General features: G+C 44.8%; 1 protein-coding gene across 2 annotated transcripts in view; it reads right to left on the bottom strand.

Annotated features, from left to right (window-relative positions):
* Positions 1-1,459: 1,459 nt before the first annotated feature.
* Positions 1,460-19,918, bottom strand: part of LOC111971005 (1-acyl-sn-glycerol-3-phosphate acyltransferase gamma) — a 30,165-nt gene continuing 11,706 nt past the window's right edge. Inside the window, exons 1-10 of one of the 2 annotated variants that reach the window (XM_023997802.2) lie at positions 14,223-14,467; positions 9,126-9,183; positions 8,440-8,664; positions 6,676-6,845; positions 6,384-6,545; positions 5,219-5,372; positions 5,034-5,136; positions 4,860-4,935; positions 4,543-4,741; positions 1,460-2,170 (exon numbers count right to left, since the gene is read on the bottom strand). In XM_023997802.2, the coding sequence (XP_023853570.1) occupies positions 2,079-2,170; positions 4,543-4,741; positions 4,860-4,935; positions 5,034-5,136; positions 5,219-5,372; positions 6,384-6,545; positions 6,676-6,845; positions 8,440-8,617 (1,134 nt within the window). In that variant the 5' untranslated portion in view covers positions 8,618-8,664; positions 9,126-9,183; positions 14,223-14,467 and the 3' untranslated portion in view covers positions 1,460-2,078. Of the gene's footprint in view, positions 2,171-4,542; positions 4,742-4,859; positions 4,936-5,033; positions 5,137-5,218; positions 5,373-6,383; positions 6,546-6,675; positions 6,846-8,439; positions 8,665-9,125; positions 9,184-14,222; positions 14,468-19,918 lie in introns of those variants that run through there. The other variant, XM_023997803.3, reaches the window with a different exon arrangement.

The raw sequence follows: 19,918 nt of genomic DNA, 5'->3' as shown, positions 1-19,918 counted from the left end.
GCTCTCTACTGCTATTGCTGCTATTGCTGCTGCTTCTACTGCCTATTGCTGCTGTTGCTGCTGCTCCTACTGCTATGCTGCTGCTTCTTACTGCTATTGCTGCTAGCAGCAGCAACAGCAGCAATAGCAGTAGAAACAGCAGCAATAGCAGCAATAGCAGTAGGAGCAGCAGCAATAGCAGCAATAGCAGTAGAAGCAGCAGCAACAGCAGCAATAGCAGTAGAAACAGCAGCAATAGCAGCAATAGCAGTAGAAACAGCAGCAATAGCAGCAATAGCAGTAGGAGCAGCAGCAACAGCAGATGAAGCAGTAGTATCAGCACCTGTGTGCTGCTAACAGCTTTGCTTCCTCCACTGTCCAACTGCCCCACACTGGGCTCATCAATACCTGCCTAACTAGCAAAAAGATGATCTAGTCTGATATTATTAGACCAGTGGGGTATTAATGCAGATGGTTAACCCCATGCTTCAGCCATCTATATATAGCCACTATGCTTCATCAGTTTTATACACTGTAGGTGATCAGTCTTATTACTTAAATAACACCTATCTGATAATATTGGTCATGTAGTCCTACTTTTTAATATGTTATTGGGCTAACTTCAGGGGTGGGAGAGGCATAGCATTTTAGAATGACAATAACTGGCCATGCATTAAGTATTATGCTTATAAAATGCTGGAAAATCCAATTAAGGATATGACAAATCCACTCCGCAAATGGCCTGTGGGGCACTTCACCTGCACTTGGTCAAAGCATAAATCTATTCTGCTGGCAGCCGAGTTGGATGGCAGGGACAGCCAGTGTTAGTGATGATGTCATCCTCAGACGAGTCCTCAGCTCTTGGTCACTGGACGACTCCTATACTAGCTTTGTGTCACCTTATATTGGGCCTAAAGGCATTCAAACTGTGGTTACGGATATTATATTGCATACACTAAGGGGTCAAATAGACAGGGGACCAGGGTGTGGTGGGATGGTAGGCCTAACTATTTTACAATTCATTTGTGTTAATTAGATGTTGATCCACCATTGGCGAAAAGCACTCATCAAAACCCTTTGAACAATTCTCGCCAGAGTACTGTAGGGAAAGAAATGAAATCCCATCATTCAATCACTTTTGTATATTCATTGGCAACCAAACGGTAAATGTTTTATTTGTTTATAACAATCAGTATTTCTGGGATCTACAAGCAATTCAGAAATCAACTCAGGGCCAAACCTGGCTTTATATTAACGTTAAATACTGCATTTCATTGGTGCGAGATTGGCCGCCACGTCTGTGCTTTTCTGGGAAGGACAGCAGGAGTAGCAGCATGCTCAATCTCGTTTGTCAGAATTCAGCACAAATTTCATGAGGAGAAGGACAAACAAATAACAGGATGTGCTCAGAGGCGTTAAGATTCCTTCACCTCCACACCCAACCTTCATGGGGGTAAGGGTGGGGAGCTAAAGCATGCTGGGAATCTGTCTTCTCCAGACAGTAGAGCCCCTTGCTGAAACTACAGAGGGACACCTGACTGGTATTGGGCTGGCCCAGTCAGAGATACTGAAGCAGAAAATTAGGATCTTTGATAGGTGGAGAGAACTTATTTAGGGTGGGCTACTGTGGCAGGAAGTGGGGTGCGTGTTGGAGGAAGTGGTACTGCTGAAACATGAAAATTCTGCAGCATGTGGATGAGGTGAAACCACAAGGCTGTGCAGAGGAGACCGACACCGATGGGGGACCTCGAGCTGCGGTGCAGGGAGCGTTGGGTGTTAAAGAGATACACCCCCTGGTATCTACCATTCAGTCCTGCTGTCTGTCACCCCCCTCTCATCGGAGGGATGCATTCACTGAGAGTCAACTGCAACAATTCCATTTCAAATTTTGTTCTGAGTCACAATCATCATAATCAATATTTTAACTTACGTCTAAAAAGTCTATTCAGTTATATCCCCCCCCCACCTTCCTGCTGTGTTTTAACATATTTTTGCAGGAGGGTGGCTGCACAGGGTGTATCTGTGCGGGGACCGCAACGACCGCTCAGACCCCGAGTATTGACAGTAGAGGGACCGTAACGTGACTGCCACAAAGAGTTCTAGTTCTCCTTCTTGCCCTCCATTTTGCCGTAAGTAGAGCCGGTTTTGTTCACCTCAGATACACTGATCAGGCGGCGCACTGCTATGGAGGCTGTGGAGAGAGGAGACAGAGAGATTAGTCAATAACAGTAGAAAGAAAGCAGAGGACAAAAACTGAGGTATAATACAAATGAACAAAGTGCAGATACAGGAGTAGGCAATCACATGTACATACTATACAGGGCTCAACACTGCAACCAAAACACTCATTCAGTCATCATACGCTGTTTGAATGAACATTTCTGAAGTCTTTCCCAAAAAACTTCCCCGATTAAAATGTTGACTGCAAAGATAGAATCAGGAAAACGGAATTTACGAAAAGAGAAACAGATTTTTTATAGGGCCCTACAACTGTAGTGACTGTTCAAAATCGCTAAAAATAGTATGGGGTCAATTGCACGCCATATGTATTGAATTCCAAAAATTACCAGTGCACAACGTTCGGCGCAGGTGTATGGCGAACCAGTTTCCAACACCTGCACCGAACGCTGTGCGACAGGCAATTCATATGTTTACCTAAGTAGTTAGATGGTTTGTCATTAAATGTATTGGTAGACATGCTTCTAATATCCGTACATTATTGACCTGTGACTGAGAATTTAAGTACTGACGTCAGACCATCTACTTAAGTAGGCAATAGAAAAAAAGCCTGTCTATCTTGTTCATTGATTGGGTTAAGACGAACCGTCACTCCAAAACTAGCGGACCAATGGAGACTAATTGTCTACACCTCCCTCTAAACCCCGCCCTTCATGGAAAAATAATGACAAAACTCGCAATCGAAAAGACTGGCAGTAAAAGCAAAAGAAACAGACATTGAAAGCAAAGATACGAGGAGCGCAACCAAAAGGTAGTACATGCAGGCAAGAGCGTAGGCAAAATCTATTCAATAGTATTGGTTTCTGGGAAAGTTTAACCGAAAAACGATTATTGCATTCATTTTCAAATATTTGTTCAAATCATTTGTCATAGAGTTTGGCTCTCGCTTTAAAATGATTTGCTTACAAGTATTTGGGTTTTGCTTTTGATGTCTTATTTTTGTTTACAATTCTATACATTTTGCTTTCAATTGTTGGGTTTTTGATTTCAACGTCCATTATTTCACCCGCCCTCGAAAATATGTTTACATCCTCAACTTTAATTTAAAAAAAAAATCATTTTAAATTCAATACATATGGCGTGAAATTGACCCCATACAATAGCACCTTTTTTGAGATTGTTTGTTGAGAAAAAAAATCGAACTAATCAATGTGAATATGATAGTCAAGTTAAAACCCCCTTAGGTCAAAGGGCCCAGGGGGGTTAGCTATTTGATTTAGAATTTTAGGACCTCTAAGTATAAAAAAAATACTGTATTTTTTGATTAAACATTTAATTTGGTCTTACTGCTATTAGCCCTTATTAACATATTGAATAACATTCATACATAGCACAATAGATAATCAAAAGGTTTGTTTTGAAGTGTCTGTCCTATATCTAAGAGATATATATATATAAATTATTATTATTTTTACCTGTATTTAACCCCTTAGTTTTTTTCACTAAAGTACTTCCATATATATTTCCATTCATTTTTTAAAATATCGTATCGGTCTGTCTACCTTCAGACTTGGTCTGTCTACCTTCAGAGTCTTGTGAGGCTTGTGGGAATCCTGTATGTGTTCGTGAGAGTCTTATCTTTCCATAGAGGGGTCATATTAGTTTGTACCTCAAACCATTCCGACAATACAACAGATAACTCCATCTTAAACAGACAGACAGAATTTGATGGGGATTTTTTTATGCTCATTTGATTTCCGCAGGGGCGCTTACATAAAAGATGACTATTCATCATCAGCCTGGTTCTGTGTGGAATGCAAAACCACTGGTCAAGTCATTAATTGGCGCTCAGTGGTGAAAAAATTGGTGCAACCAAATCTTGTGCCATCAACTGAAAAAGCAGCAGAAAAGGGTAGTCTAGAGCCATGCTTTATTTACACTATACATTTAGAGCAGATAAATGTGTATTTATTTAACTAGGCAAGTCAGTTAAGAACAAATTCTTATTTACAATGATAGCCTACCCCGGGCAAAACCCGGACGATGCTGTGCCAATTGAGCGCCGCCCTAATGGGACTCCCAATCACGGCCGGATGTGATACAGCCTGGATTCGAACCAGGGACTGTAGTGGCGCCTCTTGCACTGAGATGCAGTGCCTTAGACCACTGCGCCACTCGGGAGCCCTAGTCCTGGACTAAAACGCATATTTAATGGGGAATCTCTATTGAAATAGCTTTTTAGTCTAGGACTAGGCTTATTCTGTGTTCGGGAAACGAGCCAATAATGAGTCAAAATGAGATTATATAGTACAGGAAGGTCCTAACAACAGAAGAACTTGGAAAAAGCAGTAGGCTTAGCGCAGGCTAAATGGGTGGCATCCGCACCGATGATGCAGAAGATCAGGAAGCCGGCGATGAGGAGGGGAGAACCGCTGACAAACACCCCACAGGCGAAGTTGAGGAGAGGGGTGAGAAGCAGGGTGGCCCAGAAGAGGAAGTTGAGCAGCGTCCACAGCCGACGGGGGGGCTTGATGGTGGGACCGGGGAAACTGCCCTCCTTCTCGTAGTGCTCCTGCAGTGCATCCTACAGAAAGAGAAGGGAAGAAAGAGAGAATGTCGTCAATATTATATTAGTGGAGAGAGTCATTGACTTATGGCTAGAAAGGGTAAATAAATGGGAGGGAAAGCTGAGTTCCCGGCACCTTCCGCTGGTAGAGCTTGTGAAGCCAGGTTGCACACTCCTTCTCGTCCTCTGGGATTTCCTCCACTGGGTACCGCCTATACAGGAAGGAGAGGAACTGTCAGTTCAGTACAACGCTACTAAAGGGCAGCAAGTCACTGCCTTTGTTTGTGGGAGAGGGATAGGCGCCACCTACTTGATATTCATATCCGCCATGTACTTCTTTCCACTGACGATTCCCAGCAGCGTTGGGACCTTCTTGTCTCGGAAATTCAGTGTCACGTCGTACACAGCAGATACTGAGAAAGGGAGGAGTGCGACCATGAGTGTGATGCTGCAAATGTGTGTGTGCACGTGCTTGTGCGTGTGTGTGTGTCCCACCTGTGCCTTTGAGACAGCTCAGTGTTGTGGTGAAGCCTTTGGTTCTGGGCAGTAGATGGTATTTGAGTTTCGGTAGACCTTTACTCTCTGCTATCTCCATACTGATCTCATGCTTCTTTGGTGTGAAACGGGTGCCTTCACAGTACAAGAGGAACTGAAGAGAGAGAGAGACAAGTCAACAAACACACACACTGTTGATGTCTTTGGAGGTGACCCTGTTGATGTCTTTGGAGGTGACCCTGTTGATGTCTTTGGAGGGCAAACACTTAACACACTAAAGCTCGTTGACCTTGTAATCCCCGTTTGTCCCACTGGAAACTACAGAAGGTAGGAACGCCACCAGAGGTGAACTACCTCAGACACACCCTGCCTTTCTGGCAACACTGTCCACAGTAACACGTACACATGCACAAACAACACACACAGAATCTCAGTTGTATTTCTTTTGTTCCTCCTCTCAGAACCTCTCGCCCTTGCATTTCCCCCCATGAGAGTTTGTCAGATTACTGGCTTAGATTGTGTGCACGTACCCACCAACAATTCTGGGGCGTGTTAATTTGGGCACTCAGCGGAAAACATTACGCAACGTCATCTCCCGGGTGGCGCAGTGGTCTAGGGCACTGCATCGCAGTGCTAGCTGCGCCACCAGAGTCTCTGGGTTCGCGCCCAGGCTGGGCTGGGTTCGCGCCCAGGCTGGGCTGGGTTCGCGCCCAGGCTCTGTCGCAGCCGGCCGCAACCGGGAGATCCGTGGGGCGACGCACAATTGGCATAGCGTCGTCCGGGTTAGGGAGGGTTTGGCCGGTAGGGAGGGTTTGGCCGGTAGGGATATCCTTGTCTCAGTATGTAAAAATGTAATAAAAATGTATGCACTCTACTGTAAGTCGCTCTGGATAAGAGCGTCTGCTCTTGGCCGGTAGGGATATCCTTGTCTCAGTATGTAAAAATGTAATAAAATGTATGCACTCTACTGTAAGTCGCTCTGGATAAGAGCGTCTGCTAAATGACTAAAATGTAAATGTAAAAAATGGTAAACAGAAATATGCGTTTTTCATCTGTTTGATGCCTAATGAACACGCCCCAGGGTACAACTCCATACAGAGACGCGCTGACGGTCAGAGGGAGAGGGGCAAACGTCATTGTGTTGTCGGTTTGTCGTCCTACTCACCCACATAAACTCAGGGTAATCCTTTAGCTGGGTCAGGCCTTTGAACACGGTGTCTCTGTCCTCCTCCCACTTCCTCTTACAGAAGACAATCTCCAGGAAGTACCAGGTCCAACCAATCAGAGGCACCTTCAGCAGTTCGTACTTGGCCAAGACCTTTGAAGCCTGAGAAGACAAGACAAAACGACTTCGTTCAGCCAACCTACAAAACATTTTATTTTCATAAACAGTAGATACAGGCGGCTAAACTCAATCCCCCTCTCTCACACACACACACACACACACACGTACTCACTCCAAGCACGCCGTAGCGTTCACACATGGTCCAGCCGCAGAGGAAGTCGATCTCGTAGTTGTGGTTGAGGATGATGATGACGTGCTCCTTGCCAAATTTGTCCACCGTGGCCTGGTCTGCGAATATGGTGCATTCTGTACCCGACCACCACTCCAGCAGCATCACCAGCTCTACAGGACAGAGAGGGCCAGCAGAGAGTTAAGACAACGAACCAGTGTAAACTCCGTCACAATGAACCACCCAGTCACATCAAACTGCAGTCAATTTTGTCCCCCCACACCAGACGCGATCAGGTCACGCAGGTTGAAATATCAAAACCAACTATATTAATTTGGGGACAGGTCGATAAGCAAATATTTATGACAATTTAGCTAGCTAATTTGTCCTGGGATATAAACATTGGGTTGTTATTTAACCTGAAATGCACAAGGTCCTCTACTCTGACAAATAATCCACAGATAAAACGGTAAACCGTCTTCTCTGGACTTTATAAGGAGGTTGGCAACCAACTTTAAGGTGCATTACCACCACCAACTGCTCTGGATTGTGGACCTCAGTTCGTCTTTCAATCACCCACGTGGGTATATGCTCCTAAAAACCAATGAGGAGATGGGAGAGGCGGGACTTGCAGCGCATCAAGCGTCACAAATAGAACCAAGTTCTATTTTGGCGCCTGGCTACGCAGACGTGGGTGCAATGATTGAATAACATGTGTAAATGTATTTTGCCACGTTCGCGCACGCGATGGGAGCGGTGTGGTCAGAATGTAACCAGTCGCAACGAATTACATTACACCAGTGTCAATTCCCGGCACAAAACATTGAACCTGTAAAAATCACATCAGTGTAAACTCAGTTCACACCAACAGTGTATGTTTATGCTAGGAAACAAGCCATGTTCTTCCTAATGAAAATAACACCCTGTGGGTGTAACCAATAAGTAGGCTGAAGTGAACCAGATTCCCGTGATACAGGCTTCTCTCACACACACACACACACAGGTTAGAGCGTTGGACTAGTAACCAAAAGGTTGCAAGGTCGAATCCCCGAGTTTTTAAAAATCTGTCATTCTGCCCCTGAACAAGGCAGAATGTTCACCGGTAGGCTGTCATTGAAAATAAGAATTTGTTCTTAACTGACTTGCCTAGTTAAGTAAAGGTAAAAATAAATAAATGCTGCAGCGTTCACACTCGAGCCACAGAGTACTATCTGCGCATCAACCAGTCAATCCTTAGCATGTTCATAATTATTAAACACACCATCAACGATTAACCAAATAATTTTTATGTTTGATTATTAAACAACAAATTGACTGAAGTTGGTTCAATTACTTGAATTCCATTTAGATATTTTTTTTGTGAGCACAATGCCTGTTTCTCTAGAGAGAAATCATATCAAGCACAAGAGACATCAAATCAAGAACGAACTGTGGGATGCTGTAGGGAGTTGTAGTTTTCAACAGACAAATATTCAACCTAGTTCAGTGCAGAAAACGTGGTAATGAACTACAATGACCAAAATCCATTGCGCCCATTGTTCAACGGCAGCCCCACACACAGACCGCATGAGAGAGGAATGCACACAACACAGCAACGAGAGGGATAGAGGGGAACACCAAAACCAGTACACTATGTGGGTGGAGTTTGCACTGCATTTAAGACTGTTTGTTTTGGGACAACAGACAGAATGTGCTGCTCTGAGCCGAGCCCCCCCTCTCACACACACACACAAACAAATACACGACCCAAGACTGAGTGTGACTCACGGCTCCAGAGGGAGTAGGAGAGGCGGGTGTTGATCTTTCTGTAGAGCTGCCTGTCGATGGGCCATAGGACGCAGGTGCAGAGCTGAATGAAGTTGATGATGAGGCCGCTGACCACAAACACAAAGCCAACGAGCAGCTGCAGGATGAACAGGCTCTTGATGTACGCTATCAGCCCCATGGCCAGGGCTGTCTAGGGGCTAGCAGGGCCACCAACACACTACCGACCTGGGGGAGAACACCACAAAAAAACAATGCATTTCCATTTAATCCTGTGGAAAATACCACCAGGTAGCACCGGTTCTCCATATGACGTTGAGAAATAGTGCATTGTGGGTAGTTCCGAAGATATCCAAAAGAAGTTAATAAATATGTACAAAAAATAACATAACTATGATCATGACTACAATTAAGTTACTAAGTATTTGACCACACTGTTGTTACTTCGGTGAGTAAAAACCTCATGCTTCCTACCCTTTAAAAGAGGATGTTTATGAATATGAGTAGGGAAAGGAGTTTCCCCTGACCATCTGATCTGACCAGGAATAGGTCTGAGCCTTATTGGCTATGACGAGGACCCAGAGTTTTCTTAGTCTGGTCCCATGGTCAGGGAAAACTCCTGACCCCTTCGATGAGGCTGGGTTAATAATGGAAGGGTGATAATGTTCAGAAATTCCAGTGCAACTAACCACGGTGGGTTCCCTTCACAAGCCCCGTTTGCACGGTCCGTCAGCCAATACCACAGACCTGTGGGACAGAGAAGAACATCATTACAAACTAGTCACAATCAGTTTAACAGTCAGCCATGCTCAAGGTCCTAAACGATATCCTAACAGCCATCGATAAGAGACATTACTGTGCAGCCGTATTAATCGACCTGGCCAAGGCTTTTGACTCTGTCAATCACCACATTCTTATCGGCAGACACAACAGCCTTGGTTTCTCAAATGATTGCCTCGCCTGGTTCACCAACTACTTCTCTGATAGAGTTCAATGTGTCAAATCGGAGGGCCTGTTGTCCGGACCTCTGGCTGTCTCTATGGGGGTGCCACAGGGTTCAATTCTCGGGCCGACTCTTTTCTCTGTAACTATCAATGATATCGCTCTTGCTGCGGGTGATTCTTTGATCCACCTCTACACAGACGACACCATTCTGTATACATCTGACCTTTCTTTGGACACTGTGTTAACTAACTTCCAGACGAGTTTCAATGCCATACAACTCTCCTTCCGAGGCCTCCAACTGCTCTTAAATGCAAGTAAAACTAAATGCATGCTCTTCAACCGATCGCTGCCCGCACCTGCCCGCCCGTCCAGCATCACTACTCTGGACGGTTCTGAATATGTGGACAACTACAAATACCTAGGTGTCTGGTTAGACTGTAAACTCTAATCCAAAATTAAATCTAGAATCGGCTTCCTATTTCACAACAAAGCATCCTTCACTCATGTTGCCAAACATACCCCCGTAAAACTGACCATCCTACCGATCCTCGACTTCGGCGATGTCATTTACAAAATAGCCTCCAACACTCTACTCAACATACTCGTCGCCAAACCACTGGCTCCAGGTCATCTACAAGTCTCTGCTAGGTAAAGCCCCGCCTTATCTCAGCTCACTGGTCACCATAGCAGCACCCACCCGTAGCATGCGCTCCAGCAGGTAATACTCACTGGTCACCCCCAAAGCCAATTCTTCCTTTGGCCGCCTTTCCTTCCAGTTCTCTGCTGCCAATGACTGGAACGAACTGCAAAAATCACTGAAGCTGAAGACTCATATCTCCCTCACTAGCTTTAAGCACCAGCTGTCTGAGCAGCTCACAGATCACTGCACCTGTACATAGCCCATCCAACTACCTCATCCCCATACTGTATTTATCTTGCTCCTTTACACCCCAGTATCTCTACTTGCACATTCATCTTCTGCACATCTACCATTCCAGTGTTTAATTGCTATATTGTAATTACTTCACCACCATGGCCTATTTATTGCCTTACCTCCCTTATCCTACCTCATTTGCACATACTGTATATAGACTTTCCCTACGGTATTATTGACTGTACGTTTGTTTATACCATGTGTAACTCTGTGTTGTTGTATGTGTCGAACTGCTTTGCTTTATCTTGGCCAAGTCACAGTTGCAAATGAGAACTTGTTCTCAACTGGCCTACCTGGTTAAATAAAGGTGAAATAAAATCTATTTAAAAAAACAAACATCTTAACTCTTTCCCAAAACAGAATCTAACTTGCACCAAAATGGCCGCAAACAATTCTTAAAAAAGACTGCAAACATACAACTGAATAAAACAGAGAACTGTGACAAAAAAGAAAAGAGCAGGTTCATTCTGAGGAGTTCAGCAGACAACCAGTCAGTTTCTGTGACTTATTTCCATTTATATTTCCCCAATATAATATAGGAAACTATCAGGTTAAAAACACAGCTTGCCCACAAAAATAAACGCCCTTCCACCCAAATGGCGTTGCACATAACCTCCCTCTCACTGATATGTACATGTCCGCATACCCACACATACGCTCACACACCCTTTCACCTAGTTGGAAAAAGGCCAGCAACTACTTACTTACTTACTTACTTACTTACTTACTTACTTACTTACTTACTTACTTACTTACTTACTTACTTACTTACTTACTTACTTACTTACTTCTTACTTACTTACTTACTTACTTACTTACTTACTTACTTACTTACTTACTTACTTACTTACTTACTTACTTACTTACTTACTTACTTACTTACTTACTTACTTACTTACTTACTTACTTACTTACTTACTTACTTACTTACTTACTTACTTCACACACACACACACACACACACACACACACACACACACACACACACACACACACACACACACACACACACACACACACACACACACACACACACCACACACACACACACACACACACACACACACACACACACACACACACACACACACACACACACACACACACACACACACACACACACACACACACACACACAACACACACACACACACACACACACACACACACACACACACACACACCAACTCCTAAACTAGCCCCATTCAGTGTATTACCAACTTTTTTTCAAAGTCACAGCACAAACTTGCCTTGCTGCAACACAGCTGTTGTCTCCAAAGTAGCGTTTTCGCACCCTCTCCCCTTGCTTCTATGCCTGTCAATCTATCAATCAAATATATTTTATATAGCCGTTTTTACATCAGCAGTTGTCACAAAGTGTTAACTCTTTGTGTGATGTTGCTGTGACTTCTGTTGCAGATAGATAATCCCAGAATTGAGTGGGAAAAGTCGCCAAATGCTATTAAAACCCCTTGGTGGCAAATCTCTCCAAGGCAGCCTGATAAGTAGCTGCATTTGTTGCTAGGCTCTGAACAATAACAGTCTCTGGAGCGGTTTCAAAACTCTCCAAGTCAGCCTGATAAGTAGCTGCATTTGTTGCTAGGTTAACAATAGTCTCTGGAGCAGTTTTAAAACTCGCTAAATATAGAGACAAAGTCTCTAAATTGGCAACACTTGCCCCATTCAACCTCTCTGGGATTCTGGTGTGTCCTCTTTGCTAAATCTAGACCCCACACACACCCTCAAACAGCAGCCCTGCATCACTCCACTCCCTTCCACATATTACTATCATTAGTAATACTACAGAATTAGTAATCCACATATTACTATCATTAGTAATACTACAGAATTAGTAATACTGTATCCACTACAGAAATGTCACCTACTGTGCCCCAATTCCTATGTCCAATCTCAATAATAAAATAGGCTACTTTCCAAAGCTATACCGAACCCATCCTAAAACAGTGATAACTACAGTGGCCTAATAACAGAATGAGCATTAAGTCAAAGTCACACTGTTTTTGTCAAATCACATCCTAGAAAGAGTCAAATCAATGGCTGTGTGTGTGTGTGTGTGTACTACAGGCCAGCTGTACCAACTCCACAGGAGGTCCCACCCACAGAGCGTGGACTTGAGTAACCTCAGTACCCACTGAACCAATTTCAATCAATGTTGGCACCAATGCTTATTGTTGGAACCCACTGAATTGTTTAATCACTATGACCTTGACCTTTTGTCAATATTCCAGCAGCCCAAAAAGGCATTTTCTGAGATAAAAAAACAACATGTATCTGACCAGCATCTACTCAAATATAGGGCTGAGGGAACATAGGGCTGTGGGAACCGAGGGCTGTGGGAACCGAGGGAACATAGGGCTGTGGGAACCGAGGGAACATAGGGCTGTGGGAACCGAGGGCTGTGGGAACCGCGGGAACATAGGTGGGAACATAGGGCTATGGGAACCGAGGGAACGTAGGGCTGTGGGAACCGAGGGAACATAGGGCTGTGGGAACAGAGGGCTGTGGGAACAGAGGGCTGTGGCTGTGGGAACAGAGGGCTGTGGCTGTGGGAACAGAGGGCTGTGGCTGTGGGAACATAGGGCTGTGAGAACTGAGGGAACATAGGGCTTTGAGAACGAGGGAACATTAGGGCTGTGGGAACTGAGGGAACATAGGGCTGTGGGAACTGAGGGAACATAGGGCTGTGGGAACTGAGGGAACATAGGGCTGTGGGAACATAGGGCTGTGGGAACTGAGGGAACATAGGGCTGAGAGAACATAGACTTGGTCCCTCTGAACACACTAACTCTCACCCTCCTGTGTGTGTGTGTGTGTGCGTGTGTAACGGAGTTGGATTCATAACCTCACTACTTAGCGTGGGTGGAGACATTTCAAGCTATCAAACTGCTAGCTATATGCTAGCTATAGTTGGCTAAGACACTGTCAAACGGGCAGTCGTGGTGCATTGACCCAGATCTACAGCTGCACTCTGCTCAACGACTGGGGTCACTGTGGCGTGAGTTTAGGAGGTGTGAGTGTAATCGAGTTGGATTCATAACCTCATTCCCCAGCTTGAAACGTCTCCACCTGTACTTTCGAACTGCTATCTTTTCAACAGCGTAGTCAAGCGCGGGTCACTTGTGTTTGAGAAGCAGAGGATCTGAGATCAAGGGTCAGTAAGGACTTGTGAGGAAGGAAGCTATACTGTTGAGCAAGCACAGTGACACGTGTGCATATTTCTCCGTGGGCTGACTAGGATTTCCCAATCCACTTTCTCAATAGTTCAAGGTTCTGTTCTAATTTCACTGTCCTGAGGAGTTGTGATAGATGCCATACAGCCAAGGCATAACAGGGTGTGGTGTAGGTCTCATGTTTTAAATGGCCCATTAAATGAAGGTCGTTTCCTGCAGATAGCGCTGAAGGAAAGAAAACGTCCTTTTCCCGAAACTCAAGAATCAAGCAGACATCCACAAAGGCGGGTGACATTCTCTACGGATACTGATCTTTGGTATAGGCTATCAAACTTCAGCTTTTCCCCCACATTGACATCAGGTTGCAATGCGTTGGACTGCTTCCTTCACCAAACAACCACGGCGGTCAAACGTAAAAACTGTAGCCGGCAATATCAACTCTGCAAACAGTTTAATTATAATACGAACAGTTGATACAGTGCGTCTGGCATCTGCAAGGAGATAATAGCATGCATGCTTAACATTTTAACTACCGGTATAGCCTATCTATTTCTCTACAGTAGGAGCATCAGTTCACAGTCAAACAGGTGATTGAGTTAACACGGAGACATTTTTTCTTTGACTAGTAATTCCATCGTCCAACGATGTCAATATTCGTAAAATAACATCCCATTCACACCAATAGCCCCTGGGAAATGAGCATAAATACCACTAACCTTGTTCTGGAAGAGAGAGCAAGTAGTTTTGTCAAAGTGTGAAGCCTTCGCTTTGCCCACAGACAGGAACAGAGTGAGAATTACAAATAGTGGGAAAAAGAGCTCGAGAAACACCAGCGCTCCTCAGTAAACATGGGTGAACTTCGGAGTCTTGCCTAAGAGACTAATGACATCTCACAAGGCCGTCCATTAGCAGAGTGGGAAACTTGTCCCCACACAGAACAAAAAGGAGAGAGAGACAAAAGGAGAGGGAGACGCTCCCTCAGCCTGCCTGCCAAAGCGCTGCCTGGTGAGGGGGGATGGGGAGAGGGAGGGGGGGGTGGGGATGTCTGCCATCACCTGATCCCCTCAGACGAATGGCTGGCCGTCAATACTGGGCCAACGAACTGAGTGACACACACGCACACAAAGAGGTTAAAAAAGTTCAGCTATAATTTTTCCCAGGTATAAGGAGGGTGGGGGAGACCACGTCCAGCTTTCGTCTCCCCCCGACACACACTATTCTAATCACTGAACTAAATTGAGTGGAAGAAATAGAACACGTGTTTGTTTTTTTAAAGTCTATACACAGGCCTAGACATTTTGGGGATGTTCAGTTGTCTCTCAACGCATCTCTTGCTTTCTATGGGCATGGTGCTTGTATAGGCTGCTTGTCTATTAGTTTGAGACCAGATGGAGTCATCGTGTTATTTGATGATTTACCCAAACATTTCCTAAGAAGTCCACTGTTTGCCAACTAGGAGGCCTCAGGCAGATTTCAGTAGATACAACTACAAACATCTCACATATAGTATGTATGTAGGCATTAACACATTGTGAAATGTCATTTTTATAAGTGTCTTAATGGGATTTCTGATGTAGGGGGTCCCCATATATTTGTTTAAGCGTTTCAGTGAGTCTTGAAACAGAAAAGATTTACAACCCCTGGCCTAGCCTACATGGCAGGCAAAGGATGTAAATTGCCATTGATTATGTACCAGGTTAATGCCATTTAACAGGCTACCAAGTATGCAAGGGTAAACACACACACACACACACACACAAGGCCTGATTGGATGTGGGATGTGGCAGAGATTAGCAATAGCCACTCAGGGCTAAACTGATTAACAGGGAGAAACAACCTGGCCTCCATTGTCCTTCCGAAGGCCAAAACAGGCTAAACTTGGCCAAGATGTTACGCAGCAGAAGTTCCCGAGCCACGTCTGAACAAATAAGACAAACCCACAGAAGTCAACAACCAACCAAGCCCAGTCTACTAAAACCAGAGTCAGGCAGTTGAATAGATTTTAATTGATAGTTTGTGGTTGCCCACAGCCTCACGCAGTTGGAGTCAACAAACGTACCAGTCATGTCTATAAAGTTCTTATAAGTTCTGGCGCGATCCTCGACTGCTCCCTCAACAGGACTTACCAGTAGGTATAGTAGGCGATCGCCAGCACCACCAGTGCCCCACACAGCCCTGTAAAGAGCATCACGGCCCCCTGGTTCAGCATCTTCACCCCCCYCCTTGATTATCCCCCCCCCCCCCAAAGGAAAGAAAAAAGGATCACGGAAAAGAAAAAGCGATGAAAATCTCCAAAGCGTTTTAAGAGAAGGACGAGGAGGAGTCAGTGTCCACGGTGCCTGAGACTCATGCTAATACGCATAGGAGACAAATTATGATGACAGCATGAACACTAAATCCCAAGGAAAAGAGGAGGATGAGGAGGGAGCGTCCATCTGCGCAACAGGAAAGCAACTCAGGTGAGAAACGAAAGAGCTAGTCGGCGACGGCTTCGCACCAGATCCCCACGAGACGAGAACAATAATCAAGACACACTGGTTGAAAAGTGTTCAAACAGAGGGAACACAGAAGGAGCCTCCTTTGTAGAGAGAGGAAAATGAGAGATGTAGGATAACAACGCGCTAATCTGGCCCAGAACAGATTAGCACTGATTAGTGCTCTTGCAGCAGCACCTTGGATAAATCACCATCCATTTATATGGGGGGGATTGGGTGGAGAAGCTCAGCTGCTGTGATGGGTCCAGCAATGAGGAAGGGCCTGGGTCGTGTTCAATAGTCAACAAAATGGAAGAAAGCAGATGGAAACTGGGAGTGCCTGGATTGGTCTGATAAAATGAAAATGTTTACTTTACGTTGCTCAACGTTTTAAAACGCTTTGTTACAGTGCTTTCATGGAGGTGATCAGGCCCCACACCACTGTCCTATCTAAACGACCACCCCTCATCACTGTCAAACGCTCCCTAAAACACTTCAGCGAACAGGTCTTTCTAATCGACCTGGCCGGGGTATCCTGGAATGACATTGACCTCATCCCGTCAGTAGAGGATGCCTGGTTATTCTTTAAAAGTGCCTTCCTCACCATCTTAAATAAGCATGCTCCATTCAAAAAATGTTGAACTAGGAATAGATATAACTCTTGGTTCACTCCAGACCTGTCTGCCCTCAACCAGCACAATAACTTCCTGTGGCGGACTGCAATAGCATCGAATAGTCCCCGCGATATGCAACTGTTCAGGGAAGTTAGGAACAAATATAGACAGGCAGTTAGGAAAGCTAAGGCTAGCTGTTTCAAACATAAATTTGCATCCTGTAGCTCTAACTCCAAAAGGTTCTGGGACACTGTAAAGTTCATGGAGAACAAGAGCACCTCCTCCCAGCTGCCCACTGCACTGAGGCTAGGTAACACTGTCACCACCGATAAATCCACGATAATCGAGAATTTCAACAAGCATTTCTCTACGGCTGGCAATGCTTTCCTCCTGGCTACCCCAACCCAAGCCAACAGCTCCAAGCCTCCCCAGCTTCTCCTTCACACAAATCCAGATAGCAGATGTTCTGAAAGAGCTGCAAAACCTGGACCCGTACAAATCAGCTGGGCTAGACAATCTGGACCCTCTCTTTCTAAAATGATCTGCCGAAATTATTGCAACCCCTATTACCAGTCTGTTCAACCTCTCTTTCGTATCGTCTGAGATCCCTAAAGATTGGAAACCTGCCGCGGTCATCCCCCTCTTCAAAGGGGGTGACACTCTAGACCCACACTGTTAGAGACCTATATCCATCCTGCCCTGCCTTCCTAAAGTCTTCGAAAGCCAAGTTAATAAACAGATCACTGACCATTTCGAATCCCACGTACCTTCTCCGCTGTGCAATCCGGTTTCCGAGCTGGTCACGGGTGCACTTCAGCCACGCTCAAGGTACTAAACTATATCATAACCGCCATCGATAAAATATTGTACTGTGCAGCCGTCTTCATCGACCTGGCCAAGGCTTTCAACTCTGTCAATCACTGTATTATTATCGGCAGACTCAACAGCCTTGGTTTCTCAAATGGCTGCCTCGCATGGTTCACCAACTACTTCTCAGACAGAGTTCAGTGTGTCAAATCGGAGGGCCTGTTGTCCGGACCTCTGGCAGTCTCTATGGGGGTACCACAGGGTTCAATTCTCGGGCCGACTCTTTTCTCTGTATATATCAAAGATGTCGCTCTTGCTGCGGGTGATTCCCTGATCCACCTCTACGCAGACGACACCATTCTGTATACATCTGTCCCTTTGGACACTGTGTTAACAAACCTCCAAACGAGCTTCAATGCCATACAACACTCCTTCCGTGGCCTCCAACTGCTCTTAAACGCTAGTAAAATAGCTTCAACCGATCACTGCCCGCACCCGCCCGCCGACTAGCATCACTACTCTGGACGGTTCTGACTTAGAATATGTGGACACTAAAAATACCTAGGTGTCTGACTAGACTGTAAACTCTCCTTCCAGATTCATATTAAACATCTCCAATCCAAAATTAAATCTAGAATTGGCTTTCTATTCCGCAACAAAGCATCCTTCACTCACGCCGCCAAACATACCCTAGTAAAACTGACCATCCTACCGATTCTCGACTTCGGCGATGTCATTTACAAAATAGCCTCCAACACTCTACTCAGCAAACTGGATGCAGTCTATCACAGTGCCATCCGTTTTTGTCACCAAAGCCCCATATACCACCCACCACTGCGACCTGTATGCTCTAAAATCGGCTGGCCCTCGCTACATATTCGTCGCTAGACCCACTGGCTATAGGTCATCTATAAGTCTTTGCTAGGTAAAGCTCCGCCTTATCTCAGCTCACTGGTCACGATAACAACACCCACCCGTAGCATGCGCTCCAGCAGGTATATCTCACTGGTCATTCCCAAAGCCAACACCTCCTTTGGCTGCCTTTCCTTCCAGTTCTCTGCTGCCAATGACTGGAACGAATTGCAAAAATCGCTGAAGCTGGAGACTTATATTTCCCTCACTAACTTTAAACATCAGCTATCCGAGCAGCTAACCGATCGCTGCAGCTGTACATAGCCCATCTGTAAATAGCCCATCCAATCTACCTACCTCATCCCAATATTGTTTTGATGTACTTTTCTGCTCTTTTGCACACCAGTATTTCTACTTGCACATCATCATCTGCACATCTATCACTCCAGTGTTAATTTGCTAAATTGTAATTACTTGCTACTATGGTCTATTTATTGCCTTACCCCCTCACGCCATTTGCACACACTGTATATAGACTTTTCTTTTTTTAATCTATTGTGTTATTGACTGTACGCTTGTTTGTTCCATGTGTAACTCTGTTGTTGATTGTGTTGCACTGCTTTGCTTTATCTTGGCCAGGTCGCAGTTGTAAATGAGAACTTATTCTCAACTATGTAATAAATATCATTTATTATAACACAAGCATATTTGCTATTAMATTGTTATAACTAACTTCTTTCCAAACAGGGTTTCTCACAAACTCATAAGCAGATACTGAGACCCACACACACCCAGAGACAGATGGCTGACACAGGCCTTTCATAAAGACTGATAAGAAAAGGGTGCCTGGTACTGCATATCACGAGATACTGAGACACACACATACTCAAGGACAGAGGGCTGACGCAAACCTTTCATAAACACTGATAAGACAGGAACATCTACGCACACACAAAATCTCCTCTTCAGTCTGAACATTTTACAGAGACACACAGAAATGTCAAAATAGGAACATCTACGCACACACCTAATCTCCTGTTTTAGCTGAACATTTCTGGAAACAAAAGAAATCTACTCAGAGCCAATGAGACAGGATACTAGCCTGAAGGGGACCTCGCCCAACTCATCAGGACCAACCAGAGGACAAGAACTTCCAGACTCAACCTACTTTCTATCTTTGTATAAAATGTCTATGCACTCTGTTATCTGGGCTTCTTTCGGATAGTTCCATTTGAGCTTGATGAAAGGGTCCGTGCACGCTATTTCAGATATCTTTACCTCTGAATAAATTGCTTTTAATTAAACCTAATCCACCCTGTCCAGAGTCTACTATCGTCTCAGTTCTCCAGTAAACTTGTGATATCAACAACTACCTAGTTAAATAAAGGTGAAATAAATAAATAACACCATCCAACCCCACCTACTGTGGACAAGCTGGTGAATTTGGGTGTCAACTCTCTACTGAGCAAGTGAATTAATAGTTCCTTGTGAACCGTACTCAACAAGTGAAGTTTAAATCCGTCATCTCTACACCTAGAATGGTAAATACGGCAGCCCCTCAACCTTGCGTACTTCACCATACTGTACACAAACGATTGTCAAACCTCTGACGCAGCCCACACATTTCTTTAATTGCAGATGCATCGCTGTTGTGGGTTTACTCCA

The sequence above is a fragment of the Salvelinus sp. IW2-2015 genome, linkage group LG12 (assembly GCF_002910315.2).
Source record: "Salvelinus sp. IW2-2015 linkage group LG12, ASM291031v2, whole genome shotgun sequence".
Lineage (NCBI taxonomy): Eukaryota > Metazoa > Chordata > Actinopteri > Salmoniformes > Salmonidae > Salvelinus > Salvelinus sp. IW2-2015.
The sequence above is the reverse complement of the archived record's forward strand: the minus strand, read 5'-3'. Positions and strand labels throughout refer to the sequence as shown.